The sequence below is a fragment of the Thunnus thynnus genome, chromosome 24 (assembly GCF_963924715.1).
Source record: "Thunnus thynnus chromosome 24, fThuThy2.1, whole genome shotgun sequence".
NCBI classification, from domain to species: Eukaryota; Metazoa; Chordata; class Actinopteri; order Scombriformes; family Scombridae; genus Thunnus; species Thunnus thynnus.
The window spans coordinates 16248450-16270276 of record NC_089540.1 but is presented as its reverse complement, the minus strand read 5'-3'; the positions used below and the strand labels follow the sequence as shown (position 1 = coordinate 16270276).

At 37.4% G+C, this 21827-nt stretch overlaps 2 protein-coding genes across 2 annotated transcripts in view; both read right to left on the bottom strand.

Moving 5' to 3' along the window:
• LOC137177262 (collagen alpha-1(XVIII) chain-like) overlaps positions 1–14726 on the bottom strand; it is a 53461-nt gene extending 38735 nt beyond the window's left edge. Inside the window, exon 1 of the mRNA XM_067583437.1 lies at positions 14462–14726. Coding sequence (XP_067439538.1) covers positions 14462–14552 — 91 coding nt within the window. The 5' untranslated portion in view covers positions 14553–14726. The remainder of the gene's footprint in view (positions 1–14461) is intronic.
• A 3528-nt stretch (positions 14727–18254) lies between these two features.
• Positions 18255–21827, bottom strand: part of LOC137177245 (uncharacterized) — a 118048-nt gene continuing 114475 nt past the window's right edge. The window contains exon 55 of the mRNA XM_067583418.1: positions 18255–21768. The gene's annotated coding sequence lies outside the window, so the exon portion shown is untranslated. The remainder of the gene's footprint in view (positions 21769–21827) is intronic.

Genomic DNA, 21827 nt, shown 5'->3' with positions numbered 1-21827 from the left:
TGACTTAAAAGAAGATAATATGTCAGTGTTGTGTTTATGGCTTGTTTCTGCTTCCCCAAAGTGGCCAGAAAATCAATTACTGCATTTTCAAATTGGAACAAACAAGTAAAAATAGGAAAAAAGCACAAATATTCAGATGTAAATTGGATTTCAAGTATACAATTTGCAGCGCAAACAGATTTATGCTCCAGAAGCAGTGTCTGAGCTGCTTTCATCACAAGAGGACAGAGTTACTGCAAACTATAGTGAAAAAACAAACACATTGAATGAAGAACAGTAATCTTGCAGGACAACAACAACTTTCTGGACAAAACTAAAAACAGACAAAATCTGGGTGGAATATGTGTCTGCTCCTTAAAAAAAAAAATCTGACTATTTTTAGGTAAAAAGTGAAGCGACAGCACTAGCAAACATGCATCAAACAAAAGCTCACATGTCTCAGTCTTGTAGTAATTACCAAAAGCAATTACAGAGACTGTTTGGGGGGAACATTAGACTTCCTGTGCAGTTTTTTTTTTCTATTTTTGCCAAAGCTGATCCTGCCATTAGATTTCCTTTCTTTCAACCACTACATTAGAACGAAACTGTGTCAAGTAGATCTTCTTTTAAAAGACAACAGAGGAAGTCGTGTCTGCTTACGTGCTGCTACCACAACAGCAGGCACACGTTTAAGAAACATCAGAAATTTCGTTGTTTTTTTTAAAACTTTTTTTCATATCTCTAAACTTTGAATATTAAAATGTAGGTAGGACTTTTTCCTCAGATATTGCTTGAGACAAAATGAACCCAGCTACCACATTCATGGTCAACAAACTAACCAATATATCAACATAAATGCCCTGCAGAGTCTCCCACATACGTTACCCCTCCCCTCTGTGTTTCCAACACTTTTCATCACTATCAGCTGTCAGCTGCTCTGACCTGCACAGGGCCACGAGCAGGGTAAGTAAACACACCACAGCATCACGGTTCAGTGACTTGGTGAATGTGAGTTTATGAAGGCACCTGGTGCTTTCCATTTGAATTATTATGCATCTTAAAACATCCATATGCATGCAGCTATACACGGTACATTCCAGCATTTACAGCTGTACATTGAAGCTCCAGAGGGGAGCCGCTTTAAGAATACATTTCCTCTCTCAGATGCTTTTATACTGTTTGATATCATCAGTTTGTGACTTTTATTGCATGTTTTCACTTTCTCCCAACCTGCTTCATCTACTGTGTGTCTACCTCAGTTAGCGATTTCTCAGAATGCCTTTCAGGAAACCCCCCAGAGTGTGCGTGGACTGAACATGCTAATTTTATTTAGGGAGGTAGCCCTCAAGATGTTTTCTGCTACGTTTGAAATTGATTACTTCCTGAAAACCTCTACTTTGGGCAATCATAGACATCCGACATCATAATAGTATAAAGCATAACAGAAAATCACAAACAGCATGAGATGTCCCCTGTAGAGTAATAGTTTGACAATTTGGGTATTCTCGTTTGCTTTCTTGCGGAGCGATAGATGAGATGATAAAATGTGTTGATTTGTCAGATTTTGACGGCTGCTAGGATGATTTTGAGCCAGGCTAGCTGTTTCCCCCTGTTTCAAGTCTTTGTGCTAAGCTAAAGCTAACCAGTTGCTGGCTTTACCTTCATATGTACTGTAAAAACACAAGAGTGGTATAAATCTTCTTATCTAACTGTTCAAGAAAGCAAATCAGCGTATTTCACAAAATGTTGAACTAGCCATCTTGGGCTAAAATTTCAACTTGGGAAGTTCTTTAAATGCAAATATATATATATATATATAAAATTTGCTGGAAAAATGTGGATTTTCTTCTTTCTGGAGATCATAATTCTGAAATTAACACAATTTAACTGATTGTTTAGTTTTGCTTTTTTTTTTTTGAGGATTGTTCCAAATATCATGCCTCTTTGATCATTTCAGGACATAACATTTGCCAAATATTTTACGTTTTGGACCCCATGTTGTCCTCAATTTGTGGCTTTCAAGCAATAACACTGATGAAAACCTACCAGAAAACTGTCTCACAGTCCAACCATTGAGCATTTCAATGCCATCTACAACTACACTCTCCTACACACACACACACACACACTGTTGTCAACACAAGACCATGTGTGTTTCATAGTTAAAGAATATACATGCGAGCGTGTGAACTCGTGGGATATTCCTCTGGGAAACAAGTATGGTGAGACAGAAACATGATATACCAATTAAACAGAGACAGAGAGACAATGAAGCTGTCCTGTCTGCTGGGTCTGAGAAACTCCAACGGACACACACACACACACACACACACACACACATTTGTTCCCAGTATCCTAAAGGTCTTTATATTTATTAGATAAACGATGGAAGATGTGGAAAACAGTGTGGGAGGCTTTGATGTCTCAATAGTGAGGAAAGTTCAATGAGGCAAATAAGGAAATTGAAAAAGAGTTAACGTGCAGTTTCTGTCTTTGTGCAGCAGTTGTAAATATGTATATTTAACAGATCACTGTCTGAGTATGTGCTGCTGACAGGTATGAACTCTTCTTCAGAAGCTCAATCCCAAATATGGAGATTTAATAAACAGCAGTAAAAAATCTTAACAAGAAAACTCAAAACTCTCAAAACAGAAATGCAGGACGATGTACAAACATTTTTCTCTCTGTTTGTGTTTTTGCACTCATTAGTCTCCTGACAGTCTTACAGCTCTGGAGAAATATATTTGCCATTGTGAATAGTTGAGGTCAGGGAGATTTTTTAGAGTCTCCACTGTTAATTAAGCACAGCTGCAACTTAAAACACTCACTCTTTCTCTCTCTGTTACATACAAACACGCTCAAAAATATCTTATCGTCCCCTCAGTTCAAATCAAGGTAAATCTTAAGCATGCAATGATATTACTATCTATACACTATATGTAAGCATACTATAGTAGGCTTCTAACTTTGTGGCCAAGGTTTGGGGAACAATGTGCGTCTCTTAACCAGCAGATGGCAGCAGTGTAGAGGCTGCAGGGGTCAGACCTACTCCAGTACAAGTTTCTGTGTTTATCTTTAGTTTTCTGTGGTAAACAAAGGAAAGAAAGTATAAATAGAAGATATTGAAATGTCTATTTTGAGCTCATAACAATCTATTGTCTCATGTCCCTTTATTTTTGCAGGAAAAAGCATTTGAACAGTAGTACTGTATCTTAAACTTGACACCTTTTCAGTATTTCCACCATCAGCAAGCAGCAGTTTGATGTGCAAGGATCCAATTTCCCTCCAGAGTTTTTTTTTTTTTTCTTTTATCTCATTTCCGATCATCTCTTCTGGCTTCACTCTACTTCTTATGATCACAGTTCACAGATTATCTAAGTTCTTTTTTGTTTGTTTCCATCAGCACTTTAATCCAAGTTTTATCTTGAACGCATTTCTCTCTGCTTCGTTTCCCCTTTTGTTTGGCAAGCCTCCAAACATATCAGCTTTACAGATTATCCTGAGTTGACAGTTCATCTCATTTATAATAACAACAACATTACACTTATATATCATTTAGTACTATGTGTTTGTTTGTTGATTTGTGATCACAAGGAGGCTGAGGGTTATAAAGTATCTGAACCTTCAACATCCAGTGTTGGTCAGTATGTTTATGCTCTCAATAAAGAACTAACAATTACCTCCAAAAATGTACTTTACAAGCTAAAAACTGCACTTTTGATTGAGCTACTGTATTGTACAAAGTATTTCTTGGCCCTGCAAAGCTGACAGTGTATACAAGAGGTTTTCAATGCTGTGTTGATGCCCAGAAAAAAGACAGATGAAATGCTGCCACCTCTTGTCTGAAGTCTATAACACTGGTTCCCAGTCCTTTTTCACTTGTGACCTCTCAAAGTGTCTATTTAAAAAACCCTCATAAACTGCGTCAGAAATCTCTAAAACAAGAGTTTTTGCCTCTAAATTTGGTCGTGATTGGTCTTGAACAAACCCACAAGAAAAAATTAGATCAAAATCCAAAAAATAATTAAAATTTATGTTGCAGAATTTTTCTTCTTTGTTATTCCACTAATCATCTTGCAAACCCCAGGTTGGGAATCACTGGTCTTGAGTAATCTTTAAGGATCAACTAAGGGATAAAATAAGGAGGAGAGCCTCTCTACTGTAAACCATATTAGTAAATGTGTTAAAATGGGTGCGACATGGTTCATTTCTCACCCTATTACAAACCTATAAATCTTAACATCATCACGGCAAAGGCAGTAAATCACTGACACTCCTCGCTGATTTTTATATATGCCTGCTGTGTTTTCCAGTTCATCAAATAACTCAAATTCTTCAAAGCAATGAAAAAAAAAGAAAGTTCCCCATGGGGCATCTTGGCAGACACTCAGCAGAAATAAACACCCTCCTCCTCCCCTGTGGTATGTCGAAGTGGGCTTTTGGCACAGACAAAAGCGGGGCATTTTTCAGACAAGAGGGTGTGAGACAGTTCGTGGTTGCTCCTTATCGAGCCTGAATGCATGATTCATTAAGCAACAAAGACAAGACAGTCGACGCCTTGTCTGGAGAATCCCAATTGCTGAATGAGGAGATTTGTTGGAAAGCAGAGCAGTAAAGAAAAGTAAAGTTATGTTCCAGAGAGAGAAGATGAACACTGATGCCTCCTCTAACAAAGTGACTGACAGAAGACAATTAAAAGCAATTGTGGAGCTTAAATGGTGGATTTAACAAACTGGATCCTTCATATTAACATAAATGTCCCTGTTTTGTCTTCTGCTGCTCTCACCTGTCAGGAGGTACATTTTTGCAGCATGAGCTTGAACGAAAGTGACATTCAAATCGACTGCAAAGGCGTCGTAACTTGAGGCCTCAGCGCTGCAGGTTTTAAATTCCTGCAGCCCAGATATTGTACTCGAGGGCATGCACATAACTAATACTCACAGTGAGTCATAAAAGGGCAAACTGTGCACTCTCTGACCCAAACGACAGAGCCTGATCCAGAGCAGCTACTGTATCAGTGAACAACGGCTCAACTTTTATCAAAAACATGACGTCAACAAAGAAATTAAAGCTGCATTAGGCCCAATTTTTAACCCTTCCCTTCCAATTTAAGGAAGATGCTGCAGATTTAACAGATCTGGTAAATTAAAATTCTGCTATGAACATGTCTCCACCAGCAGGATGTAATGGACCAAAGCTTAAAAGCTAAAAACTTTGAAAATTTGACCTTTAAGAGCAGGGAGAAGGGTATTTAGTTGGTTGTAATCTGCAACCTCACCACTAGATGCCACTAAATCCTACACACTGGTCCTTTACTGATGAAAGATGGAGGTAGGATTAGCCAAATAAGGAGTGCGGTAACACGCCCCGCTACCTCGGAACAAAGCAAACACTAGCTTAATGGCAACACTTGGACTAAATTTAGCTACTTTAGCTAAATTATGGGCAGGTATCATAATCAAGTAACATCACACTTCCCAAAATATTGCGACAATAGTCCGACTCAGTCCAGGAGCCGGGAGAGCAGCAGGTGAGCCGACGGTCAATCACAGCTGTCAATCAACGCCCACACAGCAGACATCAAAGCTACTATACATCTTCAAATCTTCTTAACGGAGCAATAATTCCCAAAATGACCACCAGCACACTTATTAGAGGTCCTGAATTTAGCAATTGAAGCCATAATGACTTGAAAGAAACAGCTGAATTAATGTTTCTAGAGGAGTCAATTTTCGGTGGCACTTTAAGGTTCTTCCACATTGGCTTCAGCCTCAAGCTGTTGTAGTTGCAGTTTGTGTGAATTGAAACTATTCAATAGTTGCTGCTTCATGAGTGTAGAACAAATGAAAAAACGCACCGAAAACACCTGCCGCTTCATCTGCGCACTCTTTCTCCCCGACTTGTGTTATTTGTAGGTGTCGCGACCTCAAAGCCTCGCAGCTCTTGAATATTTCTGATGCTTGACCTCCCACATTCCCCAATGCACCTGCGCTTAAAGGTAAAGAATGAGATGCATGATGTCACACGTCACTGCCACGAGCAATTTACTGGACAAGGTGCTAAATATTGTGGAGTTGAAAATGTGTTTTCCCTTCCAGCTAAGCAGCAAAAATGAAAATAAATCATTAAATAATACGATTATTATTATTAATTATTTGTGATTTGTTTACAACCTGACTGTACGATTTGCTTGCTCCGATGGCCAAAACTATGGAAATCCCAGTTTGTCTATTATTCCTTGAAAAGTTGGATGTTTCTTCTCCTCATAAAGCCTAAAATTTGCTAAATGATGCTCATCATACACATCAAGACAAATATCATGAGGTGCATAAGGCTGTTTCAGTCTCACCAGCTTCTCTTATTTCCCTAATTTAACTGGTTTGTAGAGGCGACAAACAACTAACTTCATGAACATGTGGAATTCGGTCATTAATCTCTGCACAGTAAATCTGCATGTCAGTGAAACTCTGACCAACAGCAATGTGAGGACCAGCCTCTGGGCTTCTTCTTTGTCCGTGCCACTTCTTGACTGATTAATAGCAGCGTGAATCTGTCTTGAGAGGTTCATGGCCTCCGTCTTGGCGGCTGGCCAGCCCCTCAGGACGATATGGGCACAGAGTGTTTGGCCACCATGGTGGAAATGATTAAAAGCACTTCCTCCTTATGTCACTCTCTCCTCATGCTTTTTCCAGGCTGATGTGATGTGCCATACAAAACACATTGTTGCCCAAATGGAAAAGATGACAATGGATCTCCGTGAGAGTCGCCTCTGGCTCGGGTTGAGGGCAGTTCAGACTCAAGTCTTGGATGCAGCGATGGAAGGAGGTTTCACTGTAAAACAGCTTCACAGCCAGTAAACTTCTTTTACGGTAGCTGGAAATTAGTGAGCCAGTAAATAAAGCTATTGATTAATGTCTCGACTGAACAAAAAAGCTCTGTTTCTGAGGGCACAGCGAGAGGTATCAGGGCCTGTGCTTGTGCATTCAAGTGCACAGAGGACCCTTTTATATGAAATCACCTTCAGGCTGACTCTTTGACTTAAGTTTATCTCCTTGTCAACAATCAGTCCTTCAGCCTGCACAAACCTGTGCTGTTACATCAAGCAGTTGGCAAAGTTTTAAGTGGTTTTAAATGTATTTAATTAGCAACAACATTAAAAGTATCCTTTAATGCTTTAGGGTACACTTTATGTATTTTTATGTACCTTTGCAGAAAATTACTCAATTAAAAAGTAACCGACCTGCCCTCAAACGTCACACATCCAGGTTTGCATGGATAGTTTTTCATCAAAAGGACTTTGAAAGATTTGTTTGTTTTTGCTGCCAAATATTCTATTGATCTCACTGTAAAAGTCATGGCCAGGTGAGTACTTTGTTGTAAAACTAATAAATTTAATTTAATACTGGTCGTTATGGGATTTGGCATTTTTAGCTTTTTAAAAAGTGTGAAGAAAATAATGAAAAAAACAATAACCGCAGCTAACTAATAGAGCCCGACTGATAAATTGGTCGATATTAGCTAATAACAGACATATCGGTGTAAAAGTATGTGTATATAGGGTATATGTATAGTTAAATACAACATATGTTCAAGCTTGTTTAGATACAGTGATTAATTTACATTCAACGATTCTTATCAAAAATGTTTATGTGTTTATTTTAAAAAAAATATCACTGATCTTGTGATCTTCTGATATATCGTTATCAGGTTTTTTAAGCTGCAGATAATTGACTGTGAGTAATTAAGCAGCAGCTACAAGAAAGAAGTGAGCAGTAGAGGTGGTTGTCCAGTCATGTTTCTTTCAACTTCAATAATTAGATCCTTCTCATCCTTCTTAGGATTTACACAGGGTTGTTCATGCCTTTATATTCTCTCATCTAGATTTCTGTAATTTAACTGGTTCAAAATGCTGCTGCTCGGATTATCATCAGCTCAAGAAAACCAGATCATATAACTCCAATTTTGGCCTCCCTGCATTCATCTTCACATTGATTTTAAAATTTTATTGTTGATCTTCAAGGCTTTACATGACCAGTCCCCTAATTATATCAAAGATCTACTAACCCCTCATGAGCCTGGGCGCCCTCTTAGATCGGCCAATCGCGGCTTTCTGGTCGTTCCTAGAGCCCGATTGGTGACTAAAGGCGATCAGGCTTTTGCAGTCCAGGTCCCCAAACTCTGGAACGACTTACCTGCTGAGATTAGGTTTGCTAAATCTGTCTATTTATATTTAATTATTATTGTTTTATTGTATTTTATCTTTTCGTGAAGCACTTTGTAACACCTTTGGGAAAGGTGTGATATAAATAAAGTTTATTGTTATTATTATAATTGCAAAACACCACCTACCTCTTAGACATGCCATACTTTTTAATCAAGGTGTACAGATACAGTACACACCAATTTTTTCCATATGTGCACTGTTAATATTCATTTTCTTCATTATGGATCAAAACAATGAAACCTCAACTCTAGTCTCAGCGTAGAGTTGCTTTTCTGAGTGAATCAATCTTTCTGCAGGAAGAACTGCTTGTTTTATATTTTGTGATAACTGTTGTTGGGATTAAAATTAAGAAAGTACAACAGACATGAAGCCACAGTCTACATTAGACTGAAAAAGAACAACAACAGTGTCTTTATGATGATGGTGTGCTGGGCCAGTGTCAATACTGAGAGCAAATCTGCCCAATTATTGTTCGCTTTTAGCAAAACGAGTCATCACCATTATCAGGAAAAAGAAAAATCTTGCAGGTTTGTGTTTTAAGGATTACATGGGCGTAAAAAGAGGGAGGAGGTAGATTAAAAATCTTGTTTAAACTGAAATGTTGTAGTGACCAGAATGATCAAGTCTAAGCTCCAACCAGAAGTCTCATTTCAGTTCATACATTTAGAAATGAAGCAAAAATTAAGCCAAAAGGTCAACATGCTATTTGTGGATAAATGCTGATTGGATCTTAAAGAGCTGAGCAGGTGTGAGCAGCAAACCACAGCCACCATTATCAACCTGCTCTGCAGCTGGAAAACAAAACATTCCCCAGTAACAGAAAGCACCTCCTGTCTGACTGGCCAGTTTAGATGGCAGATCAGATAGGACGCATAAAAAGATGGAAGATGGAGAGCAAAACATCCTCTCACCGCTGAGCATGAGATCATACCGCTGTTTGACTGTCATCTTAGCTGGCAGCAGGTAGAAAACACCCACAGCTGCCTTTATGGAGCCTTTAAAGTCCTCTATGGGAAGGCATCATTATTTACATACTCTGTAAAGGGCTTTGATGTTTCATTTGTTACTGTCTGTAGGTCTAATCAGTCTGAATGGGGCTTGGCTGAGGTAGAACTGCTGAATGGGAAAAACACACAGGTTGAAAGCAGCTGTTAAAGATAAAATGGGAGTTAACCATGGTGGAGAAAAGTCCTCGAGGCTACGAAAAACATAAAGAGGAGTAAAGAGGAGTGCCGTGAGTTTGTTTTAAGAAGCCAAGTTTGTGGAAAGCACACTGCTATTTATTTAACCTGAAGGTACAACACCTTATTCTCTGCTGTATATAGTACACATTTAGTTCTTTCAGGAAATACATACCTTTTATGATATCTTACATGACACAACAAAGAATATCTGTGTATAATATATATTAAAACTGCTGGACCATATGGACTCTGCTCTTTTTTCTTATTTTACAGTTTATAAAGGCAAACTAAACCCTTAATCTAGCAGCAATGAAATATCCTAACTTGAAACTTTGTCTGCTTCTTTAAAATAATGTGTTTGTCTTCATTTGTTTGTTTTTTGTGATTAAATTTTTCAGTTTTTGGTTATATAGAAATGGTAATATTTCTTTAGAGAGACATGGAGGCTGTGAAAACCGCAGGGACAACAATGTAAATAAAGTATAAGATTTATAGTTTTGTGCCTGACAAAAAATGTATTGTTTCTTGTACAAAACAATGTGAATATGATATTCAAAAGATACACAAGCTATTAACAATCAATAACAAACCGGGGTATATAAGTTTAAAAAGAGTAGAGGAGATTATTACAAGCTTTAGTTCATAAAAAATAACAGTAAAACTGGGTCTAAACAACCCCTTGGCTTTCTTGGTAACATCAACCCAGTATTGTGTTGGTGCTTTATTGATCCAAACTGGGTGAAAGTTGAACCCAGTGATTTGTAGTGTGTAATATATTAGGACAATGTCAATAAAACAAAACCCAAGAACTCAACTTTAAGTAGTTTTACTATACAAGGAAACCCAAAACTGCCCAAAATCGAATAAAGTAGGTGTCTTTATAGTTTAGAGGTAATGTGACAGATACAGTTTTGTAGTAATATGACAAGAAATAGGGTCTTGGTCTGTTACAGGATATCAATTGGTCCATATTTGTGTTTGCTACTGTATGAAATGCCAGAAATAGAAAGCAGCTGTTCAGCAAAGAGTATAAAAATACAAGTGGAGTCCAAACAAAAGTGGCACTGAAATCAACCTTACAATAACAACAGGGCTGTGAACAAACTAAGCCGCTGCCTACTTCCTGTCCAGTAAAAAGCTTTTTGATGCTTTGGTGGTGACAGAAGTGTCCAGCGTCCAGTCCCCATTCATTTCACCCAATCATGCTGCTCTAGACTTACAATTAAGAACCTTTTTATCTTAACGAGTTACGCAGGAAAGGAGTCCATCTGGTTCAGGTCACCTTATAGAACTGATGTACCTGTTTTTTTACAGTATGTAAGGGCAAAAATCACGTGTATTTTTATTTTATAGTTTCTCTCATTATTCAAATAGTAAGTCAAGATAGATAGTCAAGATAAGTCACCATAAGATAAGTCAAGATGACTAACAATGTAATACGTCAAGATAAGTTAAACAACAAGATAAGTCAAATATAGATCTAGATAAATCAAGATAAGATGAGTCACAACAAGGAAAAAAATATAAATTTTCATTCAACATTTTCCCTGCCTTCTGTGGACTTGAGAGTACAAGAAAAGTGGATTTAATTCATTTGAACCCAAGTCAAAACAAAGATATTTTGCAGATTAAGTGGTTTAGGAACTTAAAAGGCCATTATATCCTGCTAAACCCAAACAGCGAGTCTTCATCATGGCTTAACTACAGCGTTCAGGTTTACACTGTAATTAGTGGTTGACTTGAGAAGAAACCACAGTGGGATGCATTTCATAGATTACATTCCAAGTCACCACACTAACCTTAAGTGATAATATGTTTTGTTTTTATGTAAATAAATGTCTCTCTGTCCTCAATTGATCAAATAAAATAATGATTTAACTTTGATCCCACTTGTGAAACTGCAACTGATGATTATGTTCTTATCAATTAATCTGTAATGGTAATCTTTTGACATTTTTGACTGATAAATGACTTCATCAAATAGATAAATGATTATCACATTTGTTGTCAGTCATTCTCTTGTCAGAACTGGTTTCATTTATGATCTTTTTGGGACACAGAGACACTGATCTTAACTTTCGCCACCTTGAAAAAAATGCATACATGTGCCTTCTGAGAGAAATCTGCAAAAAACTTAATTTCTAAGTATGTTACTTTCTGCATAAGATGGCAAATGAGGTGCTAAGAATATATTACTTAATTTAAAAGTACTCTAAGTATACGTATACACAAGGGAATTTTCCATATTGAAGCAGGCTATAAGGTTAAATGTCTGCTTGCATCAAATCGGCCTCATGTTCAGGCAGGCTGAACCAGCTGTACATCCAGGAAAAAACTGTAAAATCATGAGAAATAAACATAATTATCCCTGTATTATATTCCCTTTGCATCCTGAATGTACACCACCCACTTATATGTACAGCTTCTCATTTTGTACGACATGGTACACGTGCTATAGTTGCCCAATTTGTTGTCTGCTTTGATAAAATATAGGATCATATATCATGGAAACGGGACTGTTTGGCCACCCAGGGGAAACATCTGCTGCTTGTGTTACAGCATACTTTCTAAAAGTGCTTATATGAAACGTAAACACAACCACAGTAAATCTGCGAGGCGTTATATCAGTTCAATGTAAATTCTGGAGATTTGCTTTGAGGAGACGTCGATCCTCACACACTGTCAGACAGTAAATCATCAGTTTATGATGCTCATTGTTAAACAGGAGTTGTGCAGTTTCCTTATTTGGTGGACTCACTTTCCCTCAACTTGCTTCATCCTCCTCTCCTCCAATTACTGCATTCCTACATTTCCCAGAATACCTTTCAAACCTGCTGCATTTACAGTATTGTACAATTGTTTTAGTTCATCTTTTTGGCTCAAACACAGAATGCTATACTAATAAGTCTGCGTTGATGTTACTATGTTGATTATTTTGTGTCATTGTATTGTTTAATTTATTATTATTATTAATAATAATGTATCTTGTTTTGTTTAAATGCTGTGACTTTTATATTTTGTGCCTGTGGACCCCCTCGAAAATGAGATGGTGCATCTCAAGGGGTTTATCCTTTAATTAAATTCTGAAATAAATAAATTTGGGTTTAAAATCAAATCAAAAAACTGCATCAAAGTTTATCAGAGCATCACAAAGTTAGTGCTTTTACACAAGATATGTTAAAGTTATTTTCTCAATTAATCAACTAGTCATTTGGTCTACAAAACATCAGAGAAGATGTTTTAATTTTGTTTCAACTAACCGTCCACAAGCCAAAGATATTCAGTTTACTGTCACAGAAGACAAAAGAAAACAGAAAATATTCACTTTTAAGAAGCTGGAACTTGAGAATTTGGGCATTTCTTGTAAAAAAAAAAAGAAAAAAAGAAAAAGACTCAAAGCGATTAATCGATTATTAAAATAGTTAGTGATTAACTAACTGATTATCTGAGTAATCATTGCAGCTCTAATTTTAATCACTTTACCGTAATGACTGAACATAAATGTTTGTATGCTTAAAAGCATAAAATAGTAAACCACAATTTATAGACAGACAACAGAAACTCAGTACATCAGTAGTTTGATAGGAAATTACAGTAAGTTACTGCAGCGGTGGTGAAATGATTTATTGATCTGCATGTCAGCTGTATTTATGAGATAGCTGTATTCTAATTAGTCATTTAGTGCTCTTAGTGAGAATGGAATAAAATCAGTGATAAATTATTGTGATTCATGTAGCTGAAGAAGACAGAGACACACTGACAGAGGTTTTCTAGTCCTGAGTGACGCCTCTGACTCAAAATGCAACTTCCTGTATATGTCATGTTTACTGGACAAGTTGCATTTCTGAAAGCTGATTTTTAAAAACATTATTAAACTGTTTTAAACGTTTTTAAGCAGATTTTTCATCGATTATACGCACAATGCACAAGCCTGAATTCTTGCATGAAGTGTGTGACGGAGTTTCTGCATTTACTGTGTCTGTACATGATTGTGTGTGCATGCCTGAATGTCAGCTTAATGCTTGTGTGTTTTGTGCAGAGTGTGTGTGTGTGTGTTTTGTGCAGTGTGTGTGTGTGTGTGTGTGTGTGTGTGTGTGTGTGTGTGCATCCAGGAGATTAGCAGCCAGGTAAAATTAGGTGATGGAGGTGAAGTGTGTCTGTTTCCTCCGAGCCCTGAAGAGGGGAAAATCTGAGCAAACCGCAAATCACCACCCTCCAGACACACACACAGACAGTAAAACACACAATAGTCTTGTACAGTGCTAAAACACCCTGACGCACTCTTGCACACCTGCAAGGAATCTTAACCCTCACACCTACATCTAATCTTAACTCTAAACCTAAATATTATTCCTAAAGATTGTAACGTGAGATTGAAGAAGATTGTAACACAACACCAGCACACATTCATGAACACAATGGCACAAAAGCGAAAGGTTTCAGTGAGGAAACTTGAAGCTCGGCTGCCGTAAAACTGCAGAAAAAACTGGAAATACAACAAATACGCTCAATATTTTGTAATTAAAAAGCACATTTATGTTCCCCCTGTGTGAGAACAGTACAGGATTTGTTGAATGCTGTTTTAAATCCACTTTTGCAAAAACCAAACACAGGCTAAATCTAACATTGAAGTACAGTAGACAGTGGAGGAGATGCTATGAGCTGTTCATCATTTCCCAATAGACAAGTCCAGACATTCACATCAACCGCAAACCTCATTCCAGTCTGAAAAACCAAGCTTTGTGATCATGTGTCAGCACCTTGCCAGCTCATTACTCACAGAAAATCAGCAGAAGTGGATGATAATGGAAGCAATTTAAAATGTAAATCAAAGTTTGGTCAGATCTGCTGTAAAGTGAGTCATAAAGGCAGCAAAATTTCTGCGGTTGTACTGCGTTTTTGAGCATTTTCACAACAGTATTTTCTGACTGTATCACCACTTTTCTAGAATAATTTTGTTGCCATTTCCTGTTATGTTCTTTAAAACACATTACTGATTAAATACAGATATTTAAATATACAAAATTATCATTTCTCTGAAGGAAAAAAGTCAAAACATGCAGCATCCATTTACCTCTTCGCTGTGATTTTATCTGTGTGACCATCAACAGGAGGATGATGCAGGTCTGCGAGCTCAACGTCGACCACCTGCCGCGTCCACGCATCCTTGAAGTGGTTGTTATTTATGCCTTTGTAGAAAAGAAAATAAATACAATCCTTTCAGAAGCTCGGAGGAGGAGTCGTGCTCATCTCCAGGAGACAATTTCAGCAGCTTCTGGAAGAAATATAAATCACTGCGAGGGAAGTTTCGCCGACGTCTTGTCTACCTGTGGAGGTTGAGTGTGCACCTTTACGCACAGCAGTGAGCCACAGTGAGCACTGTCAAGCCGGAAACAATCACATATCAATTTCCTGCGTGTGGTTTTCAACGGAAAAGCTTCACTAATCAACATTATCTTCAGTATTAAAATCCAAATGGATATATTGGGTACTAAAATACTCAATATGGATCTTTTCTTCCGCTAAAATCACACACATAATACAATTTAAAACTTTTCGGGTTGCATTTTATGGGAGTGTGACATTTGAATTCACTGCAAGAAACACAAATAAACTTAAAATTCAGTTAACTTGATTGCTAAAAAGGGCTGTTGCATCCGTTTTAATATTGCCACTAATATTAATACAAACTCTCTAAAGGAACAACAAAACTATCAATTTCTATCCATAATAAATAAAATGGATACAAATATTATTTCCAGTATTCCTGGTGACAAAAGTTTACTTTATTTTGAAAGAAGCCACCTTTATTACATCCTGTTATCTGCTAACTTGACACATCTGCCATCAGTCAGTTTACAGCCTTCAGGCCTCACAAGTCAACTGATTTATGAAGGTTGAACCTTTGCAAACCTTCCCCTCAGGCTCCAGAAGGCTTTGAACCCTCACATACTGTTCATATTCTGAGTCTTCACAGTATCCCTTCATAATTGGTTTCTATACCAGATTTCTGAACCACATATCATTCATGAATACCTCATCAGTCACAGATAAATAGAGGATTAATCCTTAATGAAACTTTCAGAGAGCAGAGTGTATTTTTTTTGTGTGTTTATGCTTTTTTTACCGAGATAAAACATTAACAATCACACTATAAAACGGTCGTATGTTACATAAAACAGGAGAACAAAATTATTTCAACGAATTTTATTAAATATAAAAAATTCAACAGTATTATCTTTTTATAAATATGGATCAAACACTACAAACACTGCAAGAAAAGTTCAAATATTTCCATTTTTGTATATTTTGGGTCACATTAAGAGAAGACATCAAATTCAAGGCTAAAAGAAAAGTGTTTAAGATGTTTTTACTGCTCTCAAATGTAAAAATTGGTCAGATTTGACCCTGCACACTATGTAAGGGTTAAAACGACTATCTAATGTGTAAGTGGCGACAGAACTACAGAAGGCTGTTTGATTGTGCTCACTTTAACTGAAAGATGCTAATAGAGCCAAACTGATCTGCACCAGCACAAACCTTCCTGAGTGAAGGTCTAATCAGCCAAACATCACGCACCTGATGTATTCAGACAATTGTAGCCCAAACAGTATAACGTGTAGCTGAAATTAAAGGAGAATCTGAAAGTTTAAAAATGGAAAAAGTGTAGTTCATTAATGCTCTCCCGGTCAATTAACAGCCAGCGTTCCTTGTGTTTTGTTGTGTTGGAAAGACAAGACTGCTCCAACTTCTCATTTACTTCTTCATCAAATATCTTAGTTTCTTCCCTCACAGAGGTTGTCATTGGAAAACAAAAATTGTGGACAAACTTTATATGATTTTTGGTCATGTTTTTGCTTGTCTTTGGAAAATGCAAAATGCGATAAAGAGTTTTGTCATAAGAAATACTGTTAAATTGACTTTTTGTAAAGGCGTAATTTTAGTTTATTGTATGCAATTGAACTTGTGCTGTTTTTTGTAGCCTGGGGTGGGGGAACGATGTAATATGTGGACTGCATTGTTTGTAGTACCTACTGTTTGATGGAATGGAGAGTAACAATAAAAATATAGTATATCACAAAAAAAAGTCATCACTCCAAAACATTATCTCCTGTAGGTTTGATTTTTACATTTTGAGAGAAAAGAGGAAAGTGGAAACAAGATTTCACTCACATTTAGACCGAGAACAGTTTAAAAAAAGGTTTTTATTGTCTTACAAACACACTTTTCTCACTCTTTTGATCACATTGTCACACATCAGACTTTAAAGTTGATCAAAGTTAAATATGAGTCTCAAAGTTGATTCTTGTAGCTGTTCTGAGTTTCTGAAAGCTCTGCCTGTTGATGAAGATCATGTGATGTGTTTGAAATCTCCAGAACAGCTACTTAAGTGACCTTGTGGTGAGACTGATCTGCTGTTTCCAAGGTCAAGAATGAACTCTGAACATCCGCCTTTAAACCAACATGGACGAGAAGTCATTAAATATGCTCAGAAAAATATAATTCCTGCTAATGAAGAGCATGTTATATGACTGAAAGCTCCAGAACAGCTGCTAAATGGACGTTGTGGTGAAAGCTGAATATCTGTGTGGAGATTTTTGACTACATGGAACAATAAAGGCTTTACCACATGACAAATCTAACCTCCTACAACAGTATCCGTCAGAAAATCTACATTTTCGGCTCAGTCTAATAAAAGTTTGACTGCATCTCTGTTCAGACATGTTGGCCGCAGTGTGGCACCTGTCTATGGTGAGGACTAAAAACTGCATTCCTCGAAGAGAGAAAGGCTTCTCATGATGACAGATGCTCACAAAACACACTCATGCACACACACAAAGATCTCATAAACTTTTCTCTTTCTGATGCATGTTTTTAAATCCACAAATCCACTATTTTCTTTATAGAAGCCGCACAATCTCTTTGCATGAAGACAAACTTTGAGATTTATTTATACTGTACTGAAAAAGCACAAGGCTTCTCTGTTTTTCATAGCTCAGTAGGCAGAATGTGATGGGGTTTGTCAGAACATGCCCTCCCCAAGTGGTGAACCGTACTGACTGAATAGAAAAATCCCTTCAGCACATCTCTCCCTGTGGTAGTCTGGATCCCCCCGCTCCTCATTTCAGTGTCAATCCTGTCCACACACGTAAAGGTGAGTCCCACTTTTTCACTGTGATTTCACCACCGCCGCTCTGTCATTTTCCCCGCCACCGGCTATGTTTTCAGGGCACACACACACACACACACACACACACACACACACACACACACACACACACATACATCAAATTTAAATTCCATCCATCTTCACCGTTGCTGTCAGCTGTCAGGGCTCAGGAAGAGTCATTTCGAAGGTGACACTTATGTTTCAACCTTTTAAATGAGTCGCAAACACCTGTCATTTTTGTCTGAACACACAATACAAGAGTTGTGCCCTCCCTCTCACCTGCAAAGAAAGGAATAGAGGGCTCTGTGTTTCCTAAAATAAACTATTCCACCTCCATGGCAGGAAAGCGAGTTTCCAAAAAAGGTCACAAACGTCTCGCTTAAGCTACCTGAACCATTCCGGAGACAGTCAGCTGGATATGTTTACAGCCACATGAGATAAATTAACCGATCTACACCAGGATGTAAAATATAAGAAGCCAAGAGTCTCTGTGTGGTAAGGTGAGGTGCAAGGTAGCATAAGAAGGCGTAAGGAAGACTGGGCTGGCAAAATAGGTAGCAATTTATTTACAATCTAAAAAAAAAACATGCAAATATACATTATATTTTGATATTGCTCAAAAAATAAAGCACTAAATTCAGCAGTCAGCATTTTAGCATAAATACTGTACATTCAGAATGAGCAAATCATTTGTGCATCCTTTACATTCATTCATTTATTTTAATTACTTTTCATTTCATCACACGTCCACTATCCAATTAAATCTTAAAACCCGCCTACTCATGTGCTATATAATCTTTTAAGAAATAAACTTAAATCTAATTCTAAGAACAATTAAATTACTTTGGCAGCTTAAATAATCATAATTTAAATAAGAAAATTTAGTGAGATAAAGAAAAGCAGGGTCATGTAGCATAAAAGAAATGCTGTTGTTGGTCCAGCTCTTGATACATTTTGTATGTAACCCTTCAACTCCAAATATACATTAAATGCACATTACAGAGCACACAAGGCAACATTTATAGTTCACACAGAAATAATGAAACAAGTCTGAAATACTGTATGCACCTTGCAAGCACAATATCACCTCAATAAATCTCTTTCTTAAAACCAACACTACTACTGGAGAACAAACCAGCAGTAAATTACATTATTTCAAACTAAATGAGACGCAGATTCTGCCTCTTGCTCCCTTTTAAAACATAATAACCAGTTTCCAGTGCTGTTCAGTTTTATCAAGTAGTTAACGATAACAGTGCACATAGAGTTTAAAGACACAAGTTCTCAGACAAATGTCATTTTAGGCCACAAAGTCAAATTTTAAAGTTGTGATGAACAGATGAAATGTCTCAGATGAGCAGCAAAATGTTTTCAACTCTACCAGGATAAATGAAATGAACCTACACAAACATAATGGCCAAATACTATTTAGTCTATTTAGTGTATGAGGAAACTTTTCCAGTTAAGACTTTACAATAGTGAGAAATTACTCAGCAGTCAATATAGTGCACTACTCTGTCACACATCTTATTTTGACTATTTATAGAGTTATTATTGGCTGAACCTGAACTAACAGATCCACTGTTCTAACCAGCTAATACACAGAAAGTGTTTTAACAGTGCAAACAGATACAACAGCTGCAGACGATGACCTTTAAGTGAGAAAAGGGCTCTGAAACACAGCCGTGCTGTTATGTGACAGTGTATTGAGTGACGCTGTGACAAAGAACCGTGGAACATCTATACTGTAGGTGTGGTGTCACTTTTGTCATATTGTAAGATCAGACTTTAGGCTATTTGAGCAACAGCTCATCTCAAACCACTGTGTTTATGGACAAAAATATTAATGGAACAAAGAAAAATGAACGTCAGGAAAATCAGAAGCAAAAGAAAACACAAAGAAAATGTGCAGCCTCACATCGAGCTGCCACCTAATCTCCCTCTCCTCCTCCCACTACAGACCAGTGACTGGCCTTTTAGCTTCTCAGCCTCTCCCAGTGGTGGAAGAAGTATTTAGATCTTTTACTCAGTTAAAGTAGCAATACCACAGTGAAGAAATACTTTGTTACAAGCAAAAGTCCTGCATTCAAATTTTCATACATCAAGTATTTATTATATTATTATACAAAAGTACCAAAAGTTAAACTACTGTTGAAGCTGTTACTTTATATACCTATATATGTTGGGAAGCTTAATCTATGAAAGGATATCATCATTTGATTATGTGATTCTATTTTGTATTAAAGCTGAGTGTGGGACTTTTGCCACCCCCTTCTGTGAGAGTAAAGGAGGACGCTCGGCTGTGATTGCCTGACACAGGTATGCAGCACGATTTCATGCACACCCTGAATGACCCACAGAGAGGGCCAGTAAAAACTGATGTGATTTGATGGTCCACCAACTCGCCGCAATTTATTCCAGTATGCCAGTACACCACTGGCTGCAACCTACTGTAGCAGCTATAAAACAGATAACACAACTCCCATGAAATCACTCCTTACACTATCAGGATTTGATCCATTTGGTCCTACAACATTCGGAAAGTCTAGAAGAGCCACACAATTAACAGCCAGCGCGGGTATGTTGTGCCGGACATGAGATTTAAGACCTCTGTATACTGTGAAATACAGAGATTTATCTGGGGATGATCAACATTATGTAAACTCATTTGACAAGGGCTTGAATGTAACAGACATTCATTTATATGTGAAATTTCTGCACTGCAGGTTTCATAATCTGAAAGTGCAACATAACTAATAACTAAATTGTAGTGGAGTAAAACGTACAATATTTGTCTCTAGAGTGTAGTGGAGTACCTCAAAGTACCTCAAAACTGTATCTAGTATTTGGATTTAGCTTTGTAAAACCATCCACATACTAAACTCTCCACATATGGAAGATAATAGTGATGATGGTTCACAGTGATTGTCACATCTAAAAAAGGGAAGTGGAATCAGGTCAGGCGATTAAAACTAAAAAGTGCAAATAGAGCAGATTTCAAAGGAAAAGGTGCAGCAGTTCATAGAAACAATACACCAAGATCCACAAAGTGTGTGACTGTGTGGGGACCTCTGGTGGGCAGATAAAGAATAGCAAGGCCTGGGGGGTCACAGAAAGCAAAGACAGACACTTCATAAAGAGAAACAAAACACAAGTGCTGACATCATCATCATCATCATCATCAGCAGCAGCAGCAGCAGCAACATGTAAGAGACATTTTACATACATAATAGGAATAAAACTGTTCTCTTCCAGGGACTCAACACATCCTGCTGAGTCCATTTTTACCTCCACAATCAACAACTTGTTTCTTCTCTTTGGCATGTTAGCAGTTTAAAAATGTTCCTCAGACCTCAGAACTTCCTGTTTCCCTCATTAAATCTCCGTAGGAAGCCAGTAATCATCTGACCCTCATAAGCTGGATATGTACTGTATTTAATTTGGCTCTGGTGAAGGTTAGATGATTCTTGTCACTCTAAGTTTTCTCCAGGACTTCACTTGGAAGTATGAAAAATACATTAAGTATGAAAAAATCAGCCTTTTCAAGTAAGAATTGATCAAAGAATAAATTATATCTGATAAAATGTTGAGGTTGTAACACATGATGATATGAGTTTCGATTTGTAAACTGTTTTGCTGCTTTAACACATCCTGTATAGTCAAGTGTACTTCTCTACTCTTGTGCCACCAAATGCTCATATTGGTATTGATATTATGAGTTCAAAGGCATCACAAAATAACTCAAGTTTCTTCTTTTCTTTTTTAGACTTAAATCTAAGTTAGAGTCACTCAAAAATGAAATAAGAAAAAGAAATAGTGGATATTGACTGAATCAGGGTTCATGAAAAAGATAACAAAACAGATCCAAATGTCACCACCGCAAGCTTAAATTAATTTAGAGATGCACAACCACAAACCTCCACCTGGCTGCAGGTATTTCACACAGTCCTGCTCACAGCTGTCAGCATTTAACACTGTTTGTAGTCATATCTGTTGGGAAGGATCAGCCCAAAGCAGTTACATCCTTTGATGAAACCCTGAACTTCTGTCCTGACAGACAACAAATCTGTTGTTTGGTATAATCCTGCAGGTTTTTTTTTAGTAAAAACAAACCCAAAGTACTTCAGCTTTGGGCCTCATCTTCTGAATCTGCTGTCTGTTCATCCATCAGCAGCGTGTTTCCAGGTCATCAGTAATCATTGCTGACTTCTCTGTAAAATGATAAAAGAAAGAAATTTAGTTTACTGCGGTTGCTGCTGTAAATTTTGGC